A 22,233-nucleotide genomic window follows, 5' to 3' on the forward strand; every position below is an offset into this window, starting at 1 on the left:
CTGGGACATGAATCTCTGGTGGGTGCATCTTCAGCTCTTTCAACTGTTTGAGAGAGGGTGTCAGTCTCAAATTCTGGGGGCACAGATACCAACAGCTTCCCTCATAATCTTTGCGTTTTGCATCTACAGTTGGCGCTGATGCCACCTAAGAGAGAAACCTTTCCAGCTAGGTAGTGTGCTTTCTGGAGTCAGCCTGCTTTGTGTTTCCCAAACTTTGGTCAGCAAAGGTAAATGTGTCATCTACAAAAGTGTTCTTAGCTCGCTTTTGGTAAAATGGCTTGAGCAGGATGGCGTAAGGCACGCTGGAAGGTAAAACAAAACAGTGTAAGTCACACATTTCAATACAGTTTATTAAAAATAGACAAGGAACTTTAAGATTCAAATCAAGTTTAGATAAAAAAGAATATTTACCAATTATTCAGAAGCAAAGTCTAAAGGAGGGCTGTGATTATAGGATTATCAATTAGCAAAAACAACTGTCAAAACCAAACGAAAAGGAAAATTAATTTTAAAAAAAAGCTGATCTACTGAATCAATCAGGAAGTCACATACAAAATTGTAGCTGACTTCACTAGCTATGCTCGAGGAGACAAAGGTACGTTTAGTCTCTGGTGATAATCAACACTTGAATTTGATGCAAGGTTTTTGGCTGAATCAGTCTCAGAAGGTGACGGGCTGCACAGAAGTGGCTTAAAGTGCCAAAATTCCCACAGAGTAGAGTTGGGGCATCAGGTTGAACCTGAATCTACGGCCATCAGAATGTGTGAAACTTCAGGCAGTTACAACAGCTGCGAAGTCTTCGGAGCTTCCAAGTTATGGAGATGGTTCAAGGTTGATGATACGAGCCAGAGCATGGAAAATGGTGTGAGACAAGCAGCGTACTGGAGCTCACGCTGGAGGTTCAAACATGAAACTTGTAACAGTCAAGGTGTATCACAGCAGGTTCAAAGGTTGTTCAGCGATTCAAACCAATATCTCACTTATCCAAGTAGAAAGGTAGAATACTAATTAAGACAGATAAAGGTGCAGGAGTCTCAGGGTTTGGGCTCTCAGTGCCTACCTTGTAGCCGTACAGCGAGGGTAAAAACTGTTCATCGTATAAAAATGTACACAAAGGATAAGACCTCAGAACCAATTAACAGCAAAGTACATTTCTGCGCTAATGTTGTGGTAAAACCAACAAAATCAGGTAAAAGGAAGAGAAGGGAAAATACAAAAGCAAATCCTGATAACATGGCTAACACAGAGAAATGACCTGATCCTACTACGGTAAACATAAATCGCTGCTACAGAGGCCCTTAGGAGGCAGAGTAATGTAATAAATCCAGGAAAATGACTTAAAGATATTCGTTGCCGCTCCTCAGCCAAACAGACACATTGTACAAGTGCTTTGGTGTTCGAGCAGGATCATTCCATTCACTCTAATAACAGCCCAAGTGCCCGCGTCCACTTTAGTGTTACCACAAACATGAAACACTCAGGTTGAGTTGGACACCTCGAGGCTATTCACCAAGGTACCTTACACCAAGGTACCTTACCTGTGAGTAATCTATACGTACAAGAATGCTCGTAGAGTAACTTTGCTAATTGTAGCTATTCACCATTACGTTAAAGTTACTCAAAAGTGTGGACTTACACGTCTGCACACCCTTAAATAGATGTGGAGCAAAATATTCAAATGTAACTTAATGAAGCAAAAATGGCGCAATAGAAAGTGTAGCACACATAGCCGACCACTGGTAATGCCTACTTAAACTGCATATAAATTCAAAAGAATGTTACAAAATTACCTACATTTTAAAAATAATTATTGCATGATAAAATATGTGAACCTATTAATAAATTAAAAAAATTAACTATTAAATAAATAATTTCAATTCATTCTATCCATAACTTTTTTTAAGGCAGTTCCGCCTCTGAACAGAGTTGCGAAAGGATATTTAGTAATTATGAGTACATAATAAAAAAAAAACAATGGGGCATATTACCAACAACTAGCGATAATTATCGCTTTGTTGGTTTAGCGGCGATATTTTTATCGCCGAGCTGCGGCGATTTTTATCGCTTTGGAGCCTTGATATTATCAAGGTTTATCTCCTAAGTGATAAAAATCGGCCGAAATGCATGAATATCGCTGAAAAGTCAGCGATATTCATGCATTACCGAGCTAATGCTCTTAGCCATGTTATCCACCTACCATTGGATAACATGGCTAAGAACTGCTCAGGGGCAGGTGTTAGCTTTTGGAGATATTCGCGCTTAGCGCGAATATCTCCAAAAGTTGGTAACAGGAGATAGCGATGTTAGCGACTGTTTCCAGTCGCTAACATCTTGGCACACCCACTTTGCATGTCATTAGTGATAAATATCACTGACATGCAAAGCGGGGCCCAAGATGGTCGCTATCTCCTACTAGCTGTCGCTAACTGGTGTTAGCGGCAGCTAGGTAATAGGGAGATAATTTTATCTCCGCTTTCTTGGCTTTTAAAGCCAAAAAAAGCGGAGATAAACCCCCTAGATAATATGCCCCAATGATTTTACTATAAGTTGGATTTTTCAAACAAACCTTTAAAAAAACTTGTTTAAAATGAAATAAAATTCAAGTTACTAGTGTTGTATCATCTTTATTTGTTATAAAAATAAATTTACATTCACATTTAACATAAAAATATTTTATTTTTTTCAAGTTTTATAAACTTCTAAAATGTTCCCTACATTTTTTACACAGGGAGAGCTGTACCCAAGTTGAATATATATATTTGTATTTTTTCTAAAGCCTAAATTTAAAGCTATGTAACATTTTTATCATGTATTCATAATTATTAATTGTGATGTAAAGAATTAAGTGTAACAAATGTAATTATACCTTACTAAAATGAATGTTATATAAGTGTTTAAATTAAAAAACTGATTTTTATGAAAATAATAAAGTTTTCTTTTGAGATATTTTTTGCCATTGAATTTTTTATTTAACTAGTTGCAGTTCCAGTGGACAGCCATGTGTGATGTTGGACTTACTCCGGCTCTGAGCAGGAATACATTTACAACTATTTTAGGTACATTATGGCTGTAGTGACTTTGGAGGTGTGGTTTGTAAATAGAAATGGGCTTACTCCTTAGTGGGTGAGTGCCTGTCCTTCCCTAAACCCCTCCCTATACTCCTTCTTACTACTGCCTTAACCCCTCCCCTTTATTCATAGGTATTTCACATTTTACAGCCACTCCCCTCTGTCACTCCCACATTTACTAATGAAAACTATACTAGCATGTGCGGAAACTCTGCTGTTGGGGCAGACAACTCCACAAAGAAAAAGATAGGAGAGGCAGAACAATCGCACGTAATTTGTGAATCGCATTTTGTTGTATTTTAGTCGTCCTATAGTAGTTTATGAATAGGCCGGATTATCTGTGAGACTCTCGTGCGTCTGTCTGATGTGATTGTAAAGCTGGTCCTCAGCAGATGGGAAGCAGGTTCCATTTGTAGCATAAAGGAAATGGAAAGAGTTCACTCAAGTGGATCTTTGTAATACGAGGTCGTGTCCCATTGGAACATAAGTCATTAGGACTATTTATGGTGGGGCCAAGAATGGTTTGCATATGGTTGGCCTTGTCTTTAGTGGCACAGAGACTGGAAAATGATGTGGCGGGATGTTGCAGAGATTAACTACCAGTCCATCCATCACCTTTAGTTTTTCTCAATGATCAGCCCTACGTGGCCCAGAATGTTGGTCCCATAGAGACCTATTTCAAAGGGACTCTTGCTGCCGCTTCCTGGGGAGGTTCATTAAGGTTGGAAATAGTTCGAGGTTACATGCATTCATGATCTTAGCAGTGTAGCCTCAAAGTTCAGGCTTGAATGGACTTTTTGGGTCAGAGCCACTGCTTATAAACACTCAGGGAACAAAACACACTGAATGTAATGATGCCACAAATAGTTACAAAAGAATGAGGTTAATTCAAGCATTTCCATCCCTCGCTGTATGCTTTTCTCAGTAGACATTTTGTAGGACAATCAATGGATTGATGTCTTTGTGGCTGCTTCTTGTAAATGTTTTGTGATGCTGAAAGCTCCTCCTCAGGGTTTACAGTGAGCACCTTTCATTCTCCCACATTGTCTCTCTTATGTAGAAAGGTTACATTTACAACTAACGTCTTAGTCCCATTGAGTGCACGGATCATGTTCTTTCACGTTGTGGGTTCTCTCTTGTTGAATGAACTGAATCTCCAGTTCCGTGGTATTTAGAACGCTTCCCTGGCATTTAGAACAATGACAAGGTTTTTTCCAGGTAAGTTCTCGCAGGTTGAATGAGACCAGATTTCCGACGGAAACTTTTCCAGCATTCAGAGAACTAAGAGCTAATAAGGTTTTTCCCCAGTATGAGTTCTCTCATGTCTAGTGAGATTTATTTTATGACTGAAGCTTTTCTGGCATTCAGAACACTGATACGGTTTATGCCCAGTGTGGGTTCTTTCATGTACAGTAAGGTTGGGTTTCCAACTGAAGCTTTTCCAGCATTCAGAGCACTGATACGGTTTTTGTCCAGTATGAGTTTTCTCATGTTGAATGAGATGGTCTTTCTGGCGAAAGCATTTCTGGCACTTAGTGCACTGATACGGTTTATGCCCAGTGTGGGTTATTTCATGCACAGTAAGGTTGGATTTCAGACTGAAGCTTTTCCAGCATTCAGAACACTGATAAGGTTTTTGCCCAGTGTGAGTTACCTCATGTTGTGAGAGAGTAGAGTTCCGACTGAAGCTTTTCTGGCATTCAGAGCACTGATAAGGTTTTTGTCCAGTGTGAGCTCTCTCATGTTCAATTAAACTGGATCTCCGACTGAATCTTTTCTGGCATTCATTGCATTGATGAGGTTTTTGCCCAGTGTGAGTTCTCTCATGTCTAGTGAGAGTCTTTTTCAGTTTGAAGCTTTTTGGGCATTCAGAACACTGATAGGGTTTAAGCCCAGTGTGGATTGTCTCATGTTGAATTAAACTGAGTCTCTGACAAAAGGTTTTTTGGCATTCAAGGCACTGATTAGGTTTTTGCACAGTGTGAGAGCTCTCATCGTGAGTGACAGTTATTTTCTGACTGAAGCTTTTCTGCCATTCAGAACACTGATACGGTTTGATCCCAGTGTGGGTCCTTTCATGTACAGTAAGGCTGGATTTATGACTGAAGCTTTTCCAGCATTCAGAGCACTGACAAGGTTTATATCCAGTGTGAGTTCTCTCGTGTTCAATTAAACTGGAGTTGTTTGTTTCTCCAAGTTGGGTTTGTTCCTGGATACATGTCATCTTAAGACTGAATTTGATTTCTGATTGTGCACTACTTTATCTTACAACTCAGCATTAACTTCTAAAATACATTTCGGATTATCTTCTTAACATATATATTTAACTAATGATAGTTTTTACCTGGAGATCATTTTCCTACCTTTAAAGGCATCTATCTAACTTGTCTTATTAACTTTCACTGAGGAGCTCCTTGTATTTACTACGATGCTCCTCATGGATTCATTTACTCAAAGTTATGCCCGGGTGAATTCTCTCAAGTTTAGTCTCATTTAGTGATTCTAGTTTATCACATTTGATTTCAGAGTTTTAAAAGCACTGATAAGGTCTTTGGGCTTTAGTGTTTGTCTGCTAGGTATATGTGTTCATACACGTAATGCCAGATGATTAGGGCATGCCAGGGTGGTTTATGAATTATCAATAGCGTAACACTGGTCCCTTTTAAGCTTTTTGTGCCAGTACATGCTTTTTACACTAATCCGATAAGGTTAAGGCAGGCACATGATTGACTTTGGAGGTCCGGGACACTTGGAAACCACTCTGATCAACCCAAGAGAAAGATTTGGTGGGGACAACTTCCTATATTGGAAATGATAATCCAGCATTTTTGCTGTATCTACATCTGAGAAAGCATATTTACAATTACTTTCTTTCAAACAATCTTTTCTCTCATCTCTAGGAGATGGAGACAAAAGCTTGCACTTGTAAACCAAGGATATCAGTCTTTTTGACGGTTCTGTCACATCACAACATGTCTACGGATACTAATCTGTTGGGGAGGGCTTGGGTCTTCAAAGCATTTCTCATAAACCATCAAACAGAATTTACAACACTGAGTTTTCTCAAGTGCACTGCGTAGGGATCAATTGTGGCCAATGTTCTTCTCAATCTCAGTTACTAACACTTGGTAAACATTTATGGTCATTTTCCTTTAGAGATTTGACAACTTTCACATTCACCAGTTTCTTCCGCTCTAACATCCTCACCATTCCTGGCACATAGAATGTGTTTCTCCTCTAGAGCTCGAGAATGTTTTTACTTTCCTTGAAGTATTCCTTTTCGTTATATTTCACAGAATTTAAATCTTCTTTTTTCTCTTCTTGCTTCTGTCACCTGTAGAAATGGAGTCAATAATTGTAAATGAACACAAAGAAAAAATATTTGTGACCTTATACTTTGCACAAAGAAAGTATTAACAAAAACAAGATAGGAAATCCGTTTGAGTTGCATTTCTGATAGTGGTGAAACAGTGTAGATCGGGAGCTTGGACTCACTGGAAATCAAGGATGTGAAAGCAAAAGAAGTAAATATTTATGAAAGAAACACAATTCTCAGACGCAGATAACACTATCAATTTGCAATTTCTGTGGCAACGTATGGCGTCATAGTGAGATATTAGTAATTTTTTTTAATGAATCATTAGTTGTTATTTACTCCCCTGTCCACCATGACTGTTAATCTATTCCTTTTTCCAGTGATCTAGGAATGGACATTTTATTGAACAGCACAACAGCAAAGGACCCCAAAAAAGGGTAAAGAAAAGAAAAACACAAAACAGAGGAAAGAGAAACAAGCATTTACAATGCAATGGTCTCGCCATTATTAAAGGTAGAGCTATTGGCATTGCCCATGACATATTTAAAAAAAAAATGTTTTAAATCATAAATAAATGGCATTGTCATTTACATTGCCAATAACTTAATCGTTAAATAAATGTCATTGTCATTTACAATGCCAATAGCTTAATCGCTCGCAAATGCATGACCTATTGCATTTACACCCACACAGAACCACACACACAATGTCACCCACACGCACATACAGAGCCCCCACACACACACACAGAGACACACACACACACACACAGAGCCACACACAGACACACACACACACACACACAGAGACACACACACCCACACACAGAGCCCCCACACACACAGAGCCACACACACACACACACACAGAGCCCCACACACACACACAGACCGGCACACACACAGAGCCCCGCACACACACAGAGCCCCACACACACACAGAGCCCCAAACACACACAGAGCCCCCCACACACACAGAGCCCCACACATACACAGAGCCCCCCACACACACAGAGCCCCACACACACACACAGAGCCCCACACACACACACAGAGCCCTACACACACACAGAGCCCCCACACACAGAGCCCCCCCACACACAGAGCCCCCCCCACACACACAGAGCCCCCCACACACACACAGAGCCCCCCCACACACAGCGCCCCCACACACACAGAGCCCCCCACATACACAGAGCCCCACACACACAGAGCCCTACATACACACACAGCGCCCCACATATGCACACAGCGCCCCACACACACACACACAGAGCCCCACACACACACAGAGCCCCACACACACACAGAGCCCCACACACACAGAGCCATACACACAGAGCCCCACACACACAGAGCCCCCCCCCACACACACAGCCCCACACACAGCCCCCCCACACACACACAGCCCCCCACACACACAGCCCCCCACACACACAGCCCCCACACACAGAGCCCCACACATAGCCCCACACACACATAGCCCCCCACACACACAGCCCCACACACAGAGCCCCCCCACACACAGAGCCTCCCCCCACACACACACACAGAGCCCCCCCACACACACAGAGCCCCCACACACACAGAGCCCCCCCCACACACACAGCCCCACACACACACACAGCCTCACACACACACAGCCTCCCACACACACACAGCCCCCCACACACACAGAGCCCCCCCACACACAGAGCCTCCCCCCCCCACACACACACACACACACACACAGAGCCCCCCCCACACACACAGATCCCCCACACACACAGAGCCCCCCCATACACAGAGCCCCACACACACACACACACACACAGCCCTAAACACACACACACAGCCCCCCCACACACACAGCCCCCCCCACACACACAGGCCCCCCCACACACACAGCCCCACACACACACACACAACCCCCCACACACACAGAGCCTCCCCACACATACACAGAGCCTCCCCACACACACACAGACCCCCACACACACCCACACACACAGAACCTCCCCCCACACAGAGCCCCCACACACACACAGAGCCCCCACACACACACAGAGCTGCCACACACACACAGAGCCGCCACACACACACAGAGCCACACACACACAGAGCCACACACACACACAGAGCCACACACACACACAGAGCCACACACACACAGAGCCACTTATACAGCCAGAGCCATATATACACCCAGAGCCACATACACACACAGGAGAGCAAGGACAGCGAGGGGGCAGGGAAGCAAGCACAGCGAGGGTGCAGGGAAGCAAGCACAGCGAGGGTGCAGGGGAGCAAGCACAGCCAGGGGGCAGGGGAGCAAGCACAGCCAGGGGGCAGGGGAGCAAGCACAGCCAGGGGGCAGGGGAGCAAGCACAGCCAGGGGGCAGGGGAGCAAGCACAGCCAGGGGGCAGGGAAGCAAGCACAGTGAGGGGGCAGGGGAGCAAGCACAGCCAGGGGGCAGAGGAGCAAGCACAGCCAGGGGGCAGGGGAGCAAGCACAGCCAGGGGGCAGGAGAGCACGCACAGCCAGGGGGCAGGGGAGCAAGCACAGCCAGGGAAGCAAGCACAGTCAGGGGGCAGGGAAGCAAGCACAGCCAGGGGGCAGGGAAGCAAGCTCAGCCAGGGGGCAGGGGAGCAAACACAGCCAGGGTAGCAAGCACAGCCAGGGAAGCAAGCACAGCCAGGGAAGCAAGCACAGCCAGGGGGCAGGGAAGCAAGCACAGCCAGGGGCACGGGAGCAAGCACAGCCAGGGGAGCAAGCACAGCCAGGGAAGCAAGCACAGTCAGGGGCAGGGAAGCAAGCACAGCGAGGGAGCAAGGAAGCAAGCACAGTGATGGGGCAGGGGAGCAAGCACAGCCAGGGGAGCAAGCACACCCAGGGAAGCAAGCACAGCCAGGGGGCAGGGAAGAAAGCACAGCCAGGGGGCAGGGAAGTAAGCACAGCCAGGGGGCAGGGAAGCAAGCACAGCAGGTATACAGGTATTTTGTGTCACGGAAACGGGCAGATTACTGAAACAGACAGGGTTAATGAGTGTAGTCACCCTTCTGGCAGCTGATGGCACTCTTCTTGTGATACCTAGTGGGGGTCAGCAGGGCGAGTGAGCCGGCGAGATCAGCAGCCCTGCGGCCCACTGTGCGACCGGAGCCGCCCGGACTCTGGGCCTCATGGGCTCTACAATACCCATGAGCCACCGCCCCCATGGAGCCCTACTCACCGGCTCTGAACGCTGCCGGTCTCCGCTCCTCCTTCACTCGCGGCGGGGGCAGCTATGCGGCGGCAATCCCAGGGCTCTCTCCTCACGAGAGCCCCGCCCTTACAAGGCGCTCCTTCTCCCGGTCTCCCTTCTCGGGACCGGGACTCAGAGTGTGGAGCACTCATGGCTCCGGGACGCTTCTCTTCGGCCGGCTTCTCCTCCAGATGCTGCAGGGCTCCCTCAGCTCACGGGAGCCCTGCCGACCAGCCGCCATGCTCCTTCTTCCTCAAGAGGAGAGCATTCTAGGCAGGGCAGAGGGGAGAAACAGCTGCCCTTCCCGCACACCCGTTTGACCCACCAGCTGCTCAGCACCAAAAGGTGGAAGCGGCGGTGGGCGCGGGGTGTTGTTTTTACACTCTCGCACTGGTGTGGAGAAGTGGGCTGGACACCGGGTCAGCTCCTCCCTTGCCGCCGGGAGAGGGCTTCCGCGTTGGTGCTTTCTGCATCATAACCAGCATGACCCTGTATTTAGTCGGCATTTTCCTATGGTAAATGTTGGCAGTTTCACCTGCCGATTTTGCCCTTCAGATAACTGCTGAGGTGCGGTGCTTGCCATGAAACCTGTCCCTCTGATATTTGCAGTAGCCGGAATTACTGCTCGTGTGTGAAGGGAAAACCTTGATGTACGAAATCAAACCGTCAGCATAGACGAGCATTGGCACAGAGCTGCTGCCATTTTGAATTTTAACTAGGCGGCTCTGTGGAAGAGCAGCGCAAAGGCGAGGCCACAGCATGTCACAGTGCAGGCTGGCAGCAGGATTTAAACATTCCTGGTTAAAAATAGCAGCCGAGAAGCCTTAAAAGGACATTCACAGGATACCAGTATTCCAAATAAGCCCCGCTGCTTAGCAACAGTAATGATGTTCCACTCGTTTATGCAAATACGCAGACATAAATGGATTGTACGAGATGGTAAACATTGTGGCTGAATCCGAGAAGGGTTACAGCAAGGCCAGGAGGGGTTAATGGCTTAGTAGAATGTTTCACAGTCCAACGAAACGGAGCATCCCCCGATCCCCTGACCGTCCTTTTACCCAGAAAACAGCATACAGACTGCTGCACCGTCTAAATTAAAACACTCTATTCCACTGTTTCAAAACTTTATAAATGTATAGTTGTGGGTGCAGTTTAACTGATTCCATGCCAAGGAAAGAGCACTCGCCACTCCAACTCTAAATCGTGATACAGTAAGGGTACTTTGGTTTTGCAAGAATTCAGCCGCTCTCACGTCTTGACAGTAACTGTAAAGTTTAAATATATATCTGCACGGGATGACCATGATTAAGTGACAAGGGCCGGACGCGGTCGGGCAGAAAAGGCTGCCGCAAAGCTCCGACATTTTTGCGATTCGGGGCGTGTTTTTTGTTGAGTGACGGATGACGTCACGGGTAGAAAGAATGCAAAAAACACGCCCCCGAATCGCAAAAAGACGGGGCTTGATCAGAATGACGCCCCTCTCCTCCAAAGGCTGGCCAGCATTTACGAGGCCAGCCAATGGAGAAGAGGGGCGGGTTCAAGCCCCGTACTAAGAATCAATAAATCTCTGACCGAGACTGCGCAAGCTCAGCCTTCGGTCCTCGACCTAAAAAGGCTATCTTCCACTTTCACCAAAGGGGTCCAACATAGGAAACTCTGCTGCAGATGCATGTTAACCCATAAGTTACTTCTAAACACAGTGCCCCCAAGGTCAGCACCAGGTGCGGCTCCACCAGTCGCACCACCCTAAAGTAAGCCCTGTGTCCACGCACATGTACTGTGTCTTTTGCTTGTAGTAGACAATACAGAAAAGGGCAGGGAGGACGCAAAAAGATGGAAGTCAGATCAAGAAATGAAAGATGCTAAAAGAACGGACAGAGGGAGGATAGTATCACGTAGTAAATGAATGAATATAGGATTTATAAAGCGCGAACTTAGCCCAGGGGCATCAAGGCACTGCGGATAGGGATCATGATCAGGCGTGTCCACAGATTGAGGGCTTACAGATTCGTATTAGTAAAGAGTCAGGTCTTCAAGGCCTTATGGAATGAGGAATGAGTTTCCAGAATCGAAATTGAAAGAGGAAGGGAGTTCAACAAATTGTCCGCAGCCAGCGAAAAGGACCTCCCCCCATCTAAATTTCCTGAATCTAGGCACAGTCACCAAATCCTTGCTGGAAGATCTTAACTGCTTACCAGGGACATATCTCCGAAACAGTTTTTTAATGCCTTCTGATCCCATATTGTAAAAGGCCTTGTGCACCAAACACAGGGCTTTAAACACAATTCTCCGACCCAAAGTAAGCCAATGAAGGCTCTTGATGGTAGCCGCAACAGAGTGGAATTTAGGGAGGCCCATCACCAGCCTGGCAGCAGAATTTTGCACAAGTTGGAGTCGGTGAAGGAGACCCTTATTTATCCCTACATAAAGGCCATTACAGTAATCCAATCTGGACAACACATGGGCCACCACTGCCTGTTTCCGCGCGGAGGGGGAGAGAAATTGACATATCTTTCTGAGGGTTCTTATCATTCCGAAGCAGGTGGAGACTGTTCTATTTATTTGGGAGCCCAAGGAGTGGGAGGTATCAACTATGATGCCTATGATGCCTAGATTGTTGGCACTGAGGCCAGGGCGAGGGCAAGATCCAAGTGTATCTGGCCACCAGGCCCTGGATCTCCCGATTGTCTCCGAAAATTAAAATCTCAGTTTTATCCATATTGAGTCTTAGATAGTTCTCTACCATCCATGCAGCTACCGCCTGCATGCAGCTTTTAACATTTGCTGCTGAAGAGTCAACACACTCAGTGATGGTAATCATGATTTGAGTGTCATCAGCATAGGATAACACTTCTAGGCCAAAAGACCTTACAACCCAGGCCAGCGAGGCTACATAAAGGTTAAAAAGGGAGGGGCGGGGGCGTGGCCAAGATGGCGACGGAGTGAGACGTACCTTTGTGTCCCACCGGCGCCACGATTTGCCGAGCATTGTAAAATTGCCTCCTGGGACCGCCACCGGGCTCGATCTTGTGCCTGCAAACACCCGTCGCCTTCTGGGAGCGAGTGGTGTGATTCTCCGGCCCCCCGGTGTGAGAGACCGGCCGATCCGCGGCATAGCGGGAGGAGGCCTGGACCAACGGCCGCCATTGCTCCTGGCCGATTGGGCTGCTTCTACCTCCCGCGCCCGACTGCTCTGCAGCATCGAGGAGCGGTCGGCCGGAGCCTGCACTGGACCAGCTGGTGGCCCCTCCGCTGTGAAACAGCCACGCGCAGCACCCGAGGCCGCGTCTCGCAAGCCCCCTGTTGTGTGTGGTGCCCGGGGATCGGGCAGCTTCCGTGAGCCGGCGGCTGCTACTTGAGGCTGGTGCTTTGCGGCCTACTCTGGCCGATATCCCTGACGCAGCCTGCCGTCCTTCCGCGAACCTGGGCCCGGTGCAGTGGACGGCGGAACAGGCCCAGCGGGAGCCCAACACCTGGAGGGGCGTCGAGGGCTGCGCGGAGGTTGCCAATTTGCTATGGGGCCCTCGATCTACAGTGAGGCCGCAACTCCACACGGCACCGGAGACGACCAGCAAAAGCGCAGCGGCGCTCTGCAGCCTGGTGTGGGAACCACAGGTTCTTCGCTGCCCGGGGAGCAGTCGATCGGCAGGGATTCATCAACTGCGGGGTGAGCAGGGGGGATCTGCACCGGACGTGGGCCTGCCCTGGTCCTAACGCTGTCTGCCGCAGGGAGACGCGGCGGATGAAGAGGTCAGCTGCGGCCTGGGCTCTACCTGAAGGACTTACCCGGGGTAGCAACCATGCCTGGCGGTGTGGCACGGCGTGGTGAAGGTTGGCACCCGTGCTCTGCAGTCTGACGGTCCTGCGTTCTGGGGCACCTCCGTTGGCGGCGAACTGGGAAGCCTTGGATTCTGGGCCCCGTCGGAGAGAACACCTGTATGAGTACCCACGTGATCCCAACTGCAGAGCTGTGGGGATCCGAGCTGCGCAGTGGCACTCTTACTTGCAGCCACCCGATTTACGCTCCCGGCGTGCGCTGGTTGGAGCGGGTTCGGACTCTTTCTCCTGACCTTGGGAAGACAGCCGGCCTGGAGCTATGACGACTAGGCCCTGTAAGGGTAAGCCGGGCAAGGATGGAGCGCCAAAGGGCCCGCCGCCTGCCTCGTCCCCTGGACCCAGCAAGTCTCCTCAGTGGGGAGATGATGAGGCGCCCGCCACCAAGGCCTTTATGGTTGAACTCTTCCAAGCCATCAAGGAGGACATTTCGGAGCTTTGCTCCCAGCTGGCGTCGGACCTGCGTGAGGTGAGAAGGGATGTGGATGGCATCGGAGAGAGGGTGGCGACCTTGGAGGAACACGACCTGGGGCTGGCGGGTGATGTCCACCAACTCCAGAAGGAAGTACTCAGGTTATCGGAGCAGAATCTGGACCTCCAGGCCCATGCCGAGGACTTCGAAAACAGGTAGCGGCGGAACAATATCAGGATACGAGCGGTGCCCTGGGAAGGAGAGGGGGGGGGACTTACGAGGATATGTGGAAGCCCTCTTCCTACAGATCTTGGCCGAAGATGATGTCAAAGAAATTCGTATGGATAGGGTCCATCGAGTGGGCCTGCCGCGGGGCTCGAGAGCTCCACCCCCTGACATATTGGTTTGTGTCCACGACTTCCAGCTGAAGGAACGTATACTTAGGAAGGCCCAGGGACTCAACCCCCTGCAATTTCGAGACCACCATCCTCAGCTGTTTCAAGACCTGGCTGCTTCAACATTGCAGAAATGGAGAGACTTCCGTCCAGTGACCGCATTCCTCCGAGAGCAACATGTGGCCTACTCCTGGGGTCACCCCTTCCGTCTTATCTTTCGTTGGCACAACAGACTTGTCCAGGTCAGGTCACTATCAGCGGCCAAGGAGCTCCTTGGCCTGGATGACAACGCCGCACCCCCCCGGTGAGAGGGGCTCCCCATCAGGTCGTCGATCACGCTCCCCGGCCTGGCAGAGAGTGGGTCGACTTGCAGCGACAGGTGGGCCGGACCTTTCGGCCCGCCTGCACGAGAGGGGGACTGCGGTTGCCTCGCTTGCGCTGGTTACGCAGGCGACAAGGTCCGATAGTTCATCTAGGGCATGAGGCTTCAGGATGGAGCCGAGTGGCGGCCGGAGGGGCACACTTCCATCAGGTACCTTATGGTCTCACTGGTGCGTCACCCCGGACTTGTGTTTTGGGGGGACACTGCCTGGTCTCGCCACTCCGACCCTAGCGGTCTTTACTGGGAGGCTCCCTTGCAGTGCCTCGCACTGTTCTCTGTTACATGTTTTTTCAGACTTGTTTCTTTTTGATGGTTGAGGGGGGGACTGGTGGGTGGGGGGGAGAGGGAGGGAGGGCAGTGGTGGTAGCGAAGATTCTTGTGTATGGGGTTTGTGGTGGTTGGAAGGTGATGGATGTACAGGGCAGGGCGGAATGAGGGGGGGGGCCAAGTCCTGATTGTCATGTAGCGTACTGGGGCCTGTGCTTCTGTGCACTACTTACACCGGTGGAGGGGGGACTGGCGGGGGGCTTTGGTTCTGGAAGGAGGGGGAGAAGGCCGAACTGATCCCGACTGATGAGAGGGTGGGGGGTCGGAAACCATGATGCCTCTCACCTTAGGTACTTGGAATGTGAAAGGCTTAAACTCCCCCCAGAAATGCCAGAAGGTGTGGAAGTATATCCTAGATCATCAAAGGAGGCGCTAGGGGGCGCACAGCGGAATGGCTACCTGACTTCGCAGCTCCACCGAGCGGAACACGATCCTTCAAAATTACTATGCTAAAACAGGTCACAGATAGATAACAAACATCCCGCCATGGAGGGGAATACTCAGGGCACACACTGAACTGAGAGCGGAGTCCCCGGAAGCGGTGTGGACCCAGCTGCAACCTGAACACTACGGGGGTTACACGACCTAACATGGCGGACACTCGGAGGCTCGCATAGACCGGACCCAGAGGACTCACAGCAAGTAATGCACGGCAATTTTCCAGCGCCGCTCCGACCTCGAGGGTGAACGAAACTGCGGAGCCCTGTACTGTGCACGACCGGGACCGGAGGAGTACTGTAGCCGGTAAGGAGGCTCTCTAAGATATTACCTCCCTAGGGACAAGATGGCGGCGGGCAAAACAGCTCATGAATAAACGGCCGTCCGACCCACGCCACACACTGCGCCTCCCGTCCTACTAGCTGTCTCTAAGAACACGCAATGCGCCCTACCTAAACGGCTGGAAAGATGATGGCAGGTGATGTAACAGCACAACTCGCTATTACACAGCGTTAGCGGACACAACATCACGATGCACCTGATCAACGGGGGAAGCTATGCCTGGCTCCAGACACCTAACGTATGTACTTACTAACTTCACGTTAATGGTGGTAGAAATGCAAACGCGCACGACCCATTCAGTGTAACACGATGCAGTCTTGCTGGGGAATAGACACTGCCTAATTGTAACGCGCAGAAGGCGCGAAATCTGGTATACGTCCCGCCATCCGCCAAAAAAGAGCTGACACGCTAGATTGACCGGGACGCAATACTAAGTACGCAGCGGGAGGAATCGGTGATATACCCCCACCTAGATAGCTGCTCCCACATCGAGGTGAAGGGCACATCAACCGACATAACACCAGGCTTTATATGATCATCTGCGCATAAACATAATGCATACAGGACAAGGTTGATACGGTGCGACACGAAAGCCCAGGTACTCCGACCCTGAGAAACCCGATGTCAACCCGGCGGGATCGCTGAACACGGACTCGGTTCGCAGTGCGGGGTGGTGTAGACATCCTCCCATTGAACCCGGGGACGCCTTACACGGCTGGCGTGACTCGAATAGCGACACCCACGACGTACACTGAACCAGGCATCATGGGGAAACCAGACAACAGACAACCCAAGATCAACTTCGAGACCCGCAAAACACCACGAGGTCAAAACGGCACGACAGATGACGATCAGGACGTAGAACCCCAAGAGGGCAACGCAATGGAAACTATACTGAAAGCTATCCAAACGAATCTACAAGACATAAACGGCAAACTCGACCCTCTAACGGGCAGAGTCGACAGCATGGCGGCGAAGCTCGACAAGCAAGGAGAAAGACTGGATACTGCGGAGTTGAGAATATCGGAAGTAGAAGACGAATCGCGCTCTACGACTACTAAGTGTTCAGGTATGGAAAAGGTGCTCGACGTCATAAAGGCAAAGTCGGAGGAGTTGGAAGCTAGGTCGAGACGTAATAACATACGAATAGCGGGTTTGCCGGAATCGACCAATACTGGCCGCATGGAACTGTATGTGGAACAGCTTTGCAAAGATTTGTTCGGAGCTGATAACCTTTCCTCCATTTTTATTATCGAACGGGCGCACAGGTCTCTAGCCACACAGCCAAAACCGGGAGCGACGCCCAGGACGATAATAGCAAGAGTACTAAACTACAGAGACAGAGATTCAATTCTGAGATTGGCACGAGAAAAAGGCGATATCCAACACCAAGGTAACAAACTGGCGTTTTTTCCGGACTTCACGTATGCAGTACAACAAGCACGTAAAGAATTCAACGAGGTCAAGGCCAAATTACGAGACCTACAAATCCCTTACGCCATGCTATATCCTGCACGACTGAAAATCACCTGGGAAGACAAGCCGATCTTTTTCTCGACGCCCAAACAGGCGGTCGACTTCATCAAGCACACGATCATCAAAGGTAAAAAGTCGAATAGGAAGGAGAGGCATACAGACTCAGACTGATGGTAAGACGCTCCAATGCATTGTGCTTGCGCGTAATTTGGTCCCACTTATGTATTATGAGCTGGGTAAACGACCACTGGACGACATCCCTGAACTGCATGTGGGGCCTAGTGGCATTTAACAGTGCCGATTACGGAGGTTGACCTTGACAATTGATTGGTGACATATCGCATGCAATGTGTGCTTGGGGTAATAACTATTGGACGTCTCCATTACCGCACATGGTTGTACCAGAAAGCAATGTAGAGACGTGTGGACTATGGTTTCGCCTCCAACTGAGGTCTCTGACTCTGGGTGGTACTGGGCTTTCGTGCAAGATGCACAGAGTATCGGACACTGATAGGAATGACGCAAGCAGGCATATTGCACGAAGGGATCTGTTTTATGAAATGTTAGTTCTGCTCCCATCCTTCACTTAGGATGGTATACTGAGTCCTCGGCGGACCTCTATCAGGGCGGTCCCCGACCAGTTATGTTGATATCTGAATTGTTGGGGAATCAATGGCTTCGGCAGGTTTGGGTTGCTGGAGTGGGTGGGTTGTGGGTTAGTTGGGGGTTATTGCTTTTAGTAGGACTGGGACGATTAAGACGCACTGCTGTACGCTGGCCACGTTACGCTAAACAGAGGTTGAAAATGTATGTTATCATTCCATGCTTTACTGTGCTGAGGGTAAACAGATTGTCTAGACTATTGCGATGGCACAATGAATAGAGAAAATGTGAAATTATTAACATGGAATGTAAGGGGCCTAACGAATCCTAAGAAAGTTCGACAGATCTTTGCATTTCTTGACAGGCATAACATTGACATTGCGCTGCTACAAGAAACACACTTAGACCCCACAGTGAGCAGACCTATTGGTGCAAGATGGGCAGAATCGAGCACATCGGCAGCGTATTCATCGTATTCTAGAGGGGTACTAACACTTGTTAAGAAAGGCACGGATTACAGGATTTATCACAAGATTGTAGACAAAAATGGTCGATATGTTATCTTATCGGGGAAACTGAGGGGGCAACTGGTTAAAATCGTGAATATCTATGGTCCAAATACTGATTCCCCCGAATTTTTCCAGGAGATATGGGATCATCTACTGAAATTCATTGACACTACATTAATCTGGGGGGGGGATTTTAATGTTACACTATGTTCTGCAAAAGATCGCTCCACCGACTCTACAGAACCCCATAGAAGAGCCAGAGAAAAGTTAAGGGGCATACTTATTGATAGAAATCTTAAAGACATATGGGGTGTGAAACATCCAACTATACCAGGTGCAACCCATGTTAACATGGCACACAATAGCTGGTCAAGGATTGATTATTGGTTAGGGACTGCTGAAACGGTTTGCTGGACCACGAACATCGACACACTCCCTCGCACGCTCTCAGACCACAGTCCAGTTGCCCTATCACTACACGTCCCCCACCACACATCACCGCCCTTCAGTTGGCGCTTTAACGCACAAGCACTATTAGATTCCACATATGTAACGACCATATCTGACGCATTCAAAGATTACTTTAAGCTAAATGTAGGTACAGTGGAAGACCCATGTGTAGTGTGGGAGGCATTCAAGGTAACGATTCGTGGGGTGTGCATCAGCACTTCTGCGGGGATCCTAAAGGATATACGAACACAGATCACCAAGCTGGAGAATAAACTGATAGCCCTGGAGCGTGAATACGAACTTACAGGGAGACCGGGGATACAAGGCGAGATTAAACTGACACTGATAGAACACCAGCAGTTTGCGGACGACGAATTGAAATATGTTACAAAACGTCCACGAGCTCGACAGTTTGGTGAGGGTGGCCGTCCTGGTAGAGTTCTGGCACAGAAAATTTGTGGGAGGAAGGGAGACCAGATAGTTACACAGATTCTGGATGATAGCGGTACATCACACACGTGCAATGAGGATATTCTTCGGAGCTTTGTTCAGGCGTACTCAACCCTCTATACCTCTAAAAAACCAGCCCCATCACAGGAAACGTTGAGTTATTTACACAACATAGCCATAGGCTGGCTTTCTGACCACCAGTGGGAATATCTGGCACAACCCATCACTGTCGAAGAGGTGACCAAAATAATACTGGCCCTACCTAACGGTAAGGCGCCAGGACCTGACGGGTTCACCTGTGAGTTCTATAAAAAATTTGTAGATCTGATCGCCCCCCACATGGTCGAAATGTATGGCGAGGCATTTGACCAGGCAACTCTGCCACCGTCCCTTCGAGAGGCAGTGATAGTGACTCTTCTAAAGCCAGGCAAACAACCAGACCATTGCGATTCCTACCGCCCTCTGTCTCTACTAAATGTGGACTCAAAGATTTTGGCTAAACTGCTGGCAGAAAGATTGCAACCCCTGATGACTAATCTAGTCCTACCGGACCAAGCAGGGTTTATCCCCACCAGAGACACGTCCCACAATACACGTACACTGTTTGCGTTATCCCACTATCTGTCACCCCACACTAAGGCAGTGGCTGTAATGCTTGATGCGGCTAAAGCCTTCGACTCAATAGAATGGTCCTATATACACACGGTGTTACAGAGAATGGGATTCCCAATACGCTTCATTAGCTGGGTAACGCTGCTCTACACGAACCCAAAGGCACGAGTTAGAGTGAATGGGTACATCTCAGACCCCTTCAATATTGCGAGAGGAACAAGGCAGGGATGCCCCCTATCTCCATTGATATTTGCCCTTGTCTTGGAACCCCTTGCTTGCATAATTAGGCAAACACATAATCATTCAGCATTGCACTTCCCAGGCAGGCCATTACACATTTCGTTATATGCTGACGACATGCTCTTATATGTGCGCGATCCTGAGCAAAATCTCGGTCCCCTATTAAGGGAATACGTAAAGTTTGGCCGTCATTCAGGGCTACAAATTAATTGGGAGAAGTCACTAATCATTCCCCTCACTGACTCCACTACTCCCTTTGTCCCTGACTTTCCACTGGACTGGCAATCTGGCCCTGCCCGATACCTGGGCATCTGGTACAGTCGTGACCCAGAAGAAGTGGTAAGGACGAATTATGGAAGAGTTCTAGCGGAACTTGACGAAAAAGTATCAAGATGGATACAGCTCCCACTCTCTTTAGCAGATAGGGTAGCGATAGTCAAAATGAATGTACTACCAAAATTCCTCTATCTATTCAACAATATACCAATCACACCACCCAATGCCATCTTCAAAAATATTCCATACATCACAAAGATTGCAGTGCACACCTTCATTCTTCAGTTTATTCCTTCATTTTGCCAATTCGTTTTGCTTGCTCTTTTTTGCGTGCTCCCCGAGTTGCGTGATCTACCCTGGTATCACGCTGAATTAAATATCATAAATGGGAGGAGCGAAGTTTCACTCCTAAACCAGGTGCACAGCTTTAAATTGGGGTTATCCCACTTTTATATCCACAACTTTCCAATTTTGCCGAAAATTAATCTCCGTACTCCAACTTGTTTGTTCGGTTTCATTTATTTTCTTCATTTCAATCACACGTAAAAAGCTTATACGTTTTACAGCTTCTAATGATCCAGATATGCTTATCCGAGCCTTTTTCTGGTCACGCCAAAACACATAAAAACATCCTCAGTAGCAAATCATGTTATACCCAATGCATTTCGGGCTATTCGTAAGCCCTTCTTCAGGGGTTCACTACAATAAAAGAATATTGAAATTAGAATATGGCTTCATACCCTGTGGTTGACAGCAAATATGTTAAAAAACCAGTCTTATTGCCCAGAATGTTAACAACGTTTTCCCTCTACAACGGAGCGTAATGCCACCGCTACAATGCCTGAAAAAACACCATTCGTCCACTTCGAGTTTTAAACCTCCCCGCAAATGTAACATCACAGTTCTGTACTTATCCATGTTCTCCTTCATACTACCCATTGTTTATCTGCTATATCTTGACTCTGTTTTGCTCGTACCTTCATTGCTTCTTGCCACATCTGTCTCCCTTTCACAACGGTTCCCCTCGTGAAACAGTACTGCTCTGCACATCGTAACTCCCCTCTGTTTTAAATCATGTGACATCACCCTTCTTCTGGGATTAACCTATCACCACCTGTTGTTAATCATACATCACAGTGTAATCCCTTGTAAACTTCATGACCCATAATGCACCTCTTCTTGCATAGCCAAAACACGGAGATATCTCATGCTAAACCAGACCCAAAAGTTCCCCAGACATTTAAATACTATTCCCCGCCCTCCCTTATGTTGTTTTCACTATCACGCTGTAACAAAGATGTTCAATTGAAATTAGACTGTGAAAGTTTGTAAAACATTTCGTTCGGTACGTAACGTTTTCCATGAACTGCTTTTCCTGTCTGTCAACTAGATGAAACCGACTCTTAGTTCACAAAGTTCCTTCTATTTCAAGAATGTGCGAATCACGTGTGTGCTCACTTCCATTGGATTTATTTTGCCATTTCTTACGCACTGTGGGTGCAACTTGCAGGTAGGGCAGACAAGTATTCCATACATCACAAAGATTGCAGTGCACACCTTCATTCTTCAGTTTATTCCTTCATTTTGCCAATTCGTTTTGCTTGCTCTTTTTTGCGTGCTCCCCGAGTTGCGTGATCTACCCTGGTATCACGCTGAATTAAATATCATAAATGGGAGGAGCGAAGTTTCACTCCTAAACCAGGTGCACAGCTTTAAATTGGGGTTATCCCACTTTTATATCCACAACTTTCCAATTTTGCCGAAAATTAATCTCCGTACTCCAACTTGTTTGTTCGGTTTCATTTATTTTCTTCATTTCAATCACACGTAAAAAGCTTATACGTTTTACAGCTTCTAATGATCCAGATATGCTTATCCGA

The 22,233-nt window shown here is 48.2% G+C and overlaps 1 protein-coding gene across 1 annotated transcript in view; it reads right to left on the reverse strand.

Moving 5' to 3' along the window:
- Positions 1-2,608: 2,608 nt before the first annotated feature.
- The window catches only part of LOC144802369 (uncharacterized), a 299,978-nt gene continuing 280,353 nt past the window's right edge, over positions 2,609-22,233 (reverse strand). Inside the window, exon 4 of the mRNA XM_078671807.1 lies at positions 2,609-5,028. Within this exon, the coding sequence (XP_078527933.1) occupies positions 4,357-5,028 (672 nt within the window). The 3' untranslated portion in view covers positions 2,609-4,356. The remainder of the gene's footprint in view (positions 5,029-22,233) is intronic.

The sequence above is a fragment of the Lissotriton helveticus genome, chromosome 1_2 (assembly GCF_964261635.1).
Source record: "Lissotriton helveticus chromosome 1_2, aLisHel1.1, whole genome shotgun sequence".
Lineage (NCBI taxonomy): Eukaryota > Metazoa > Chordata > Amphibia > Caudata > Salamandridae > Lissotriton > Lissotriton helveticus.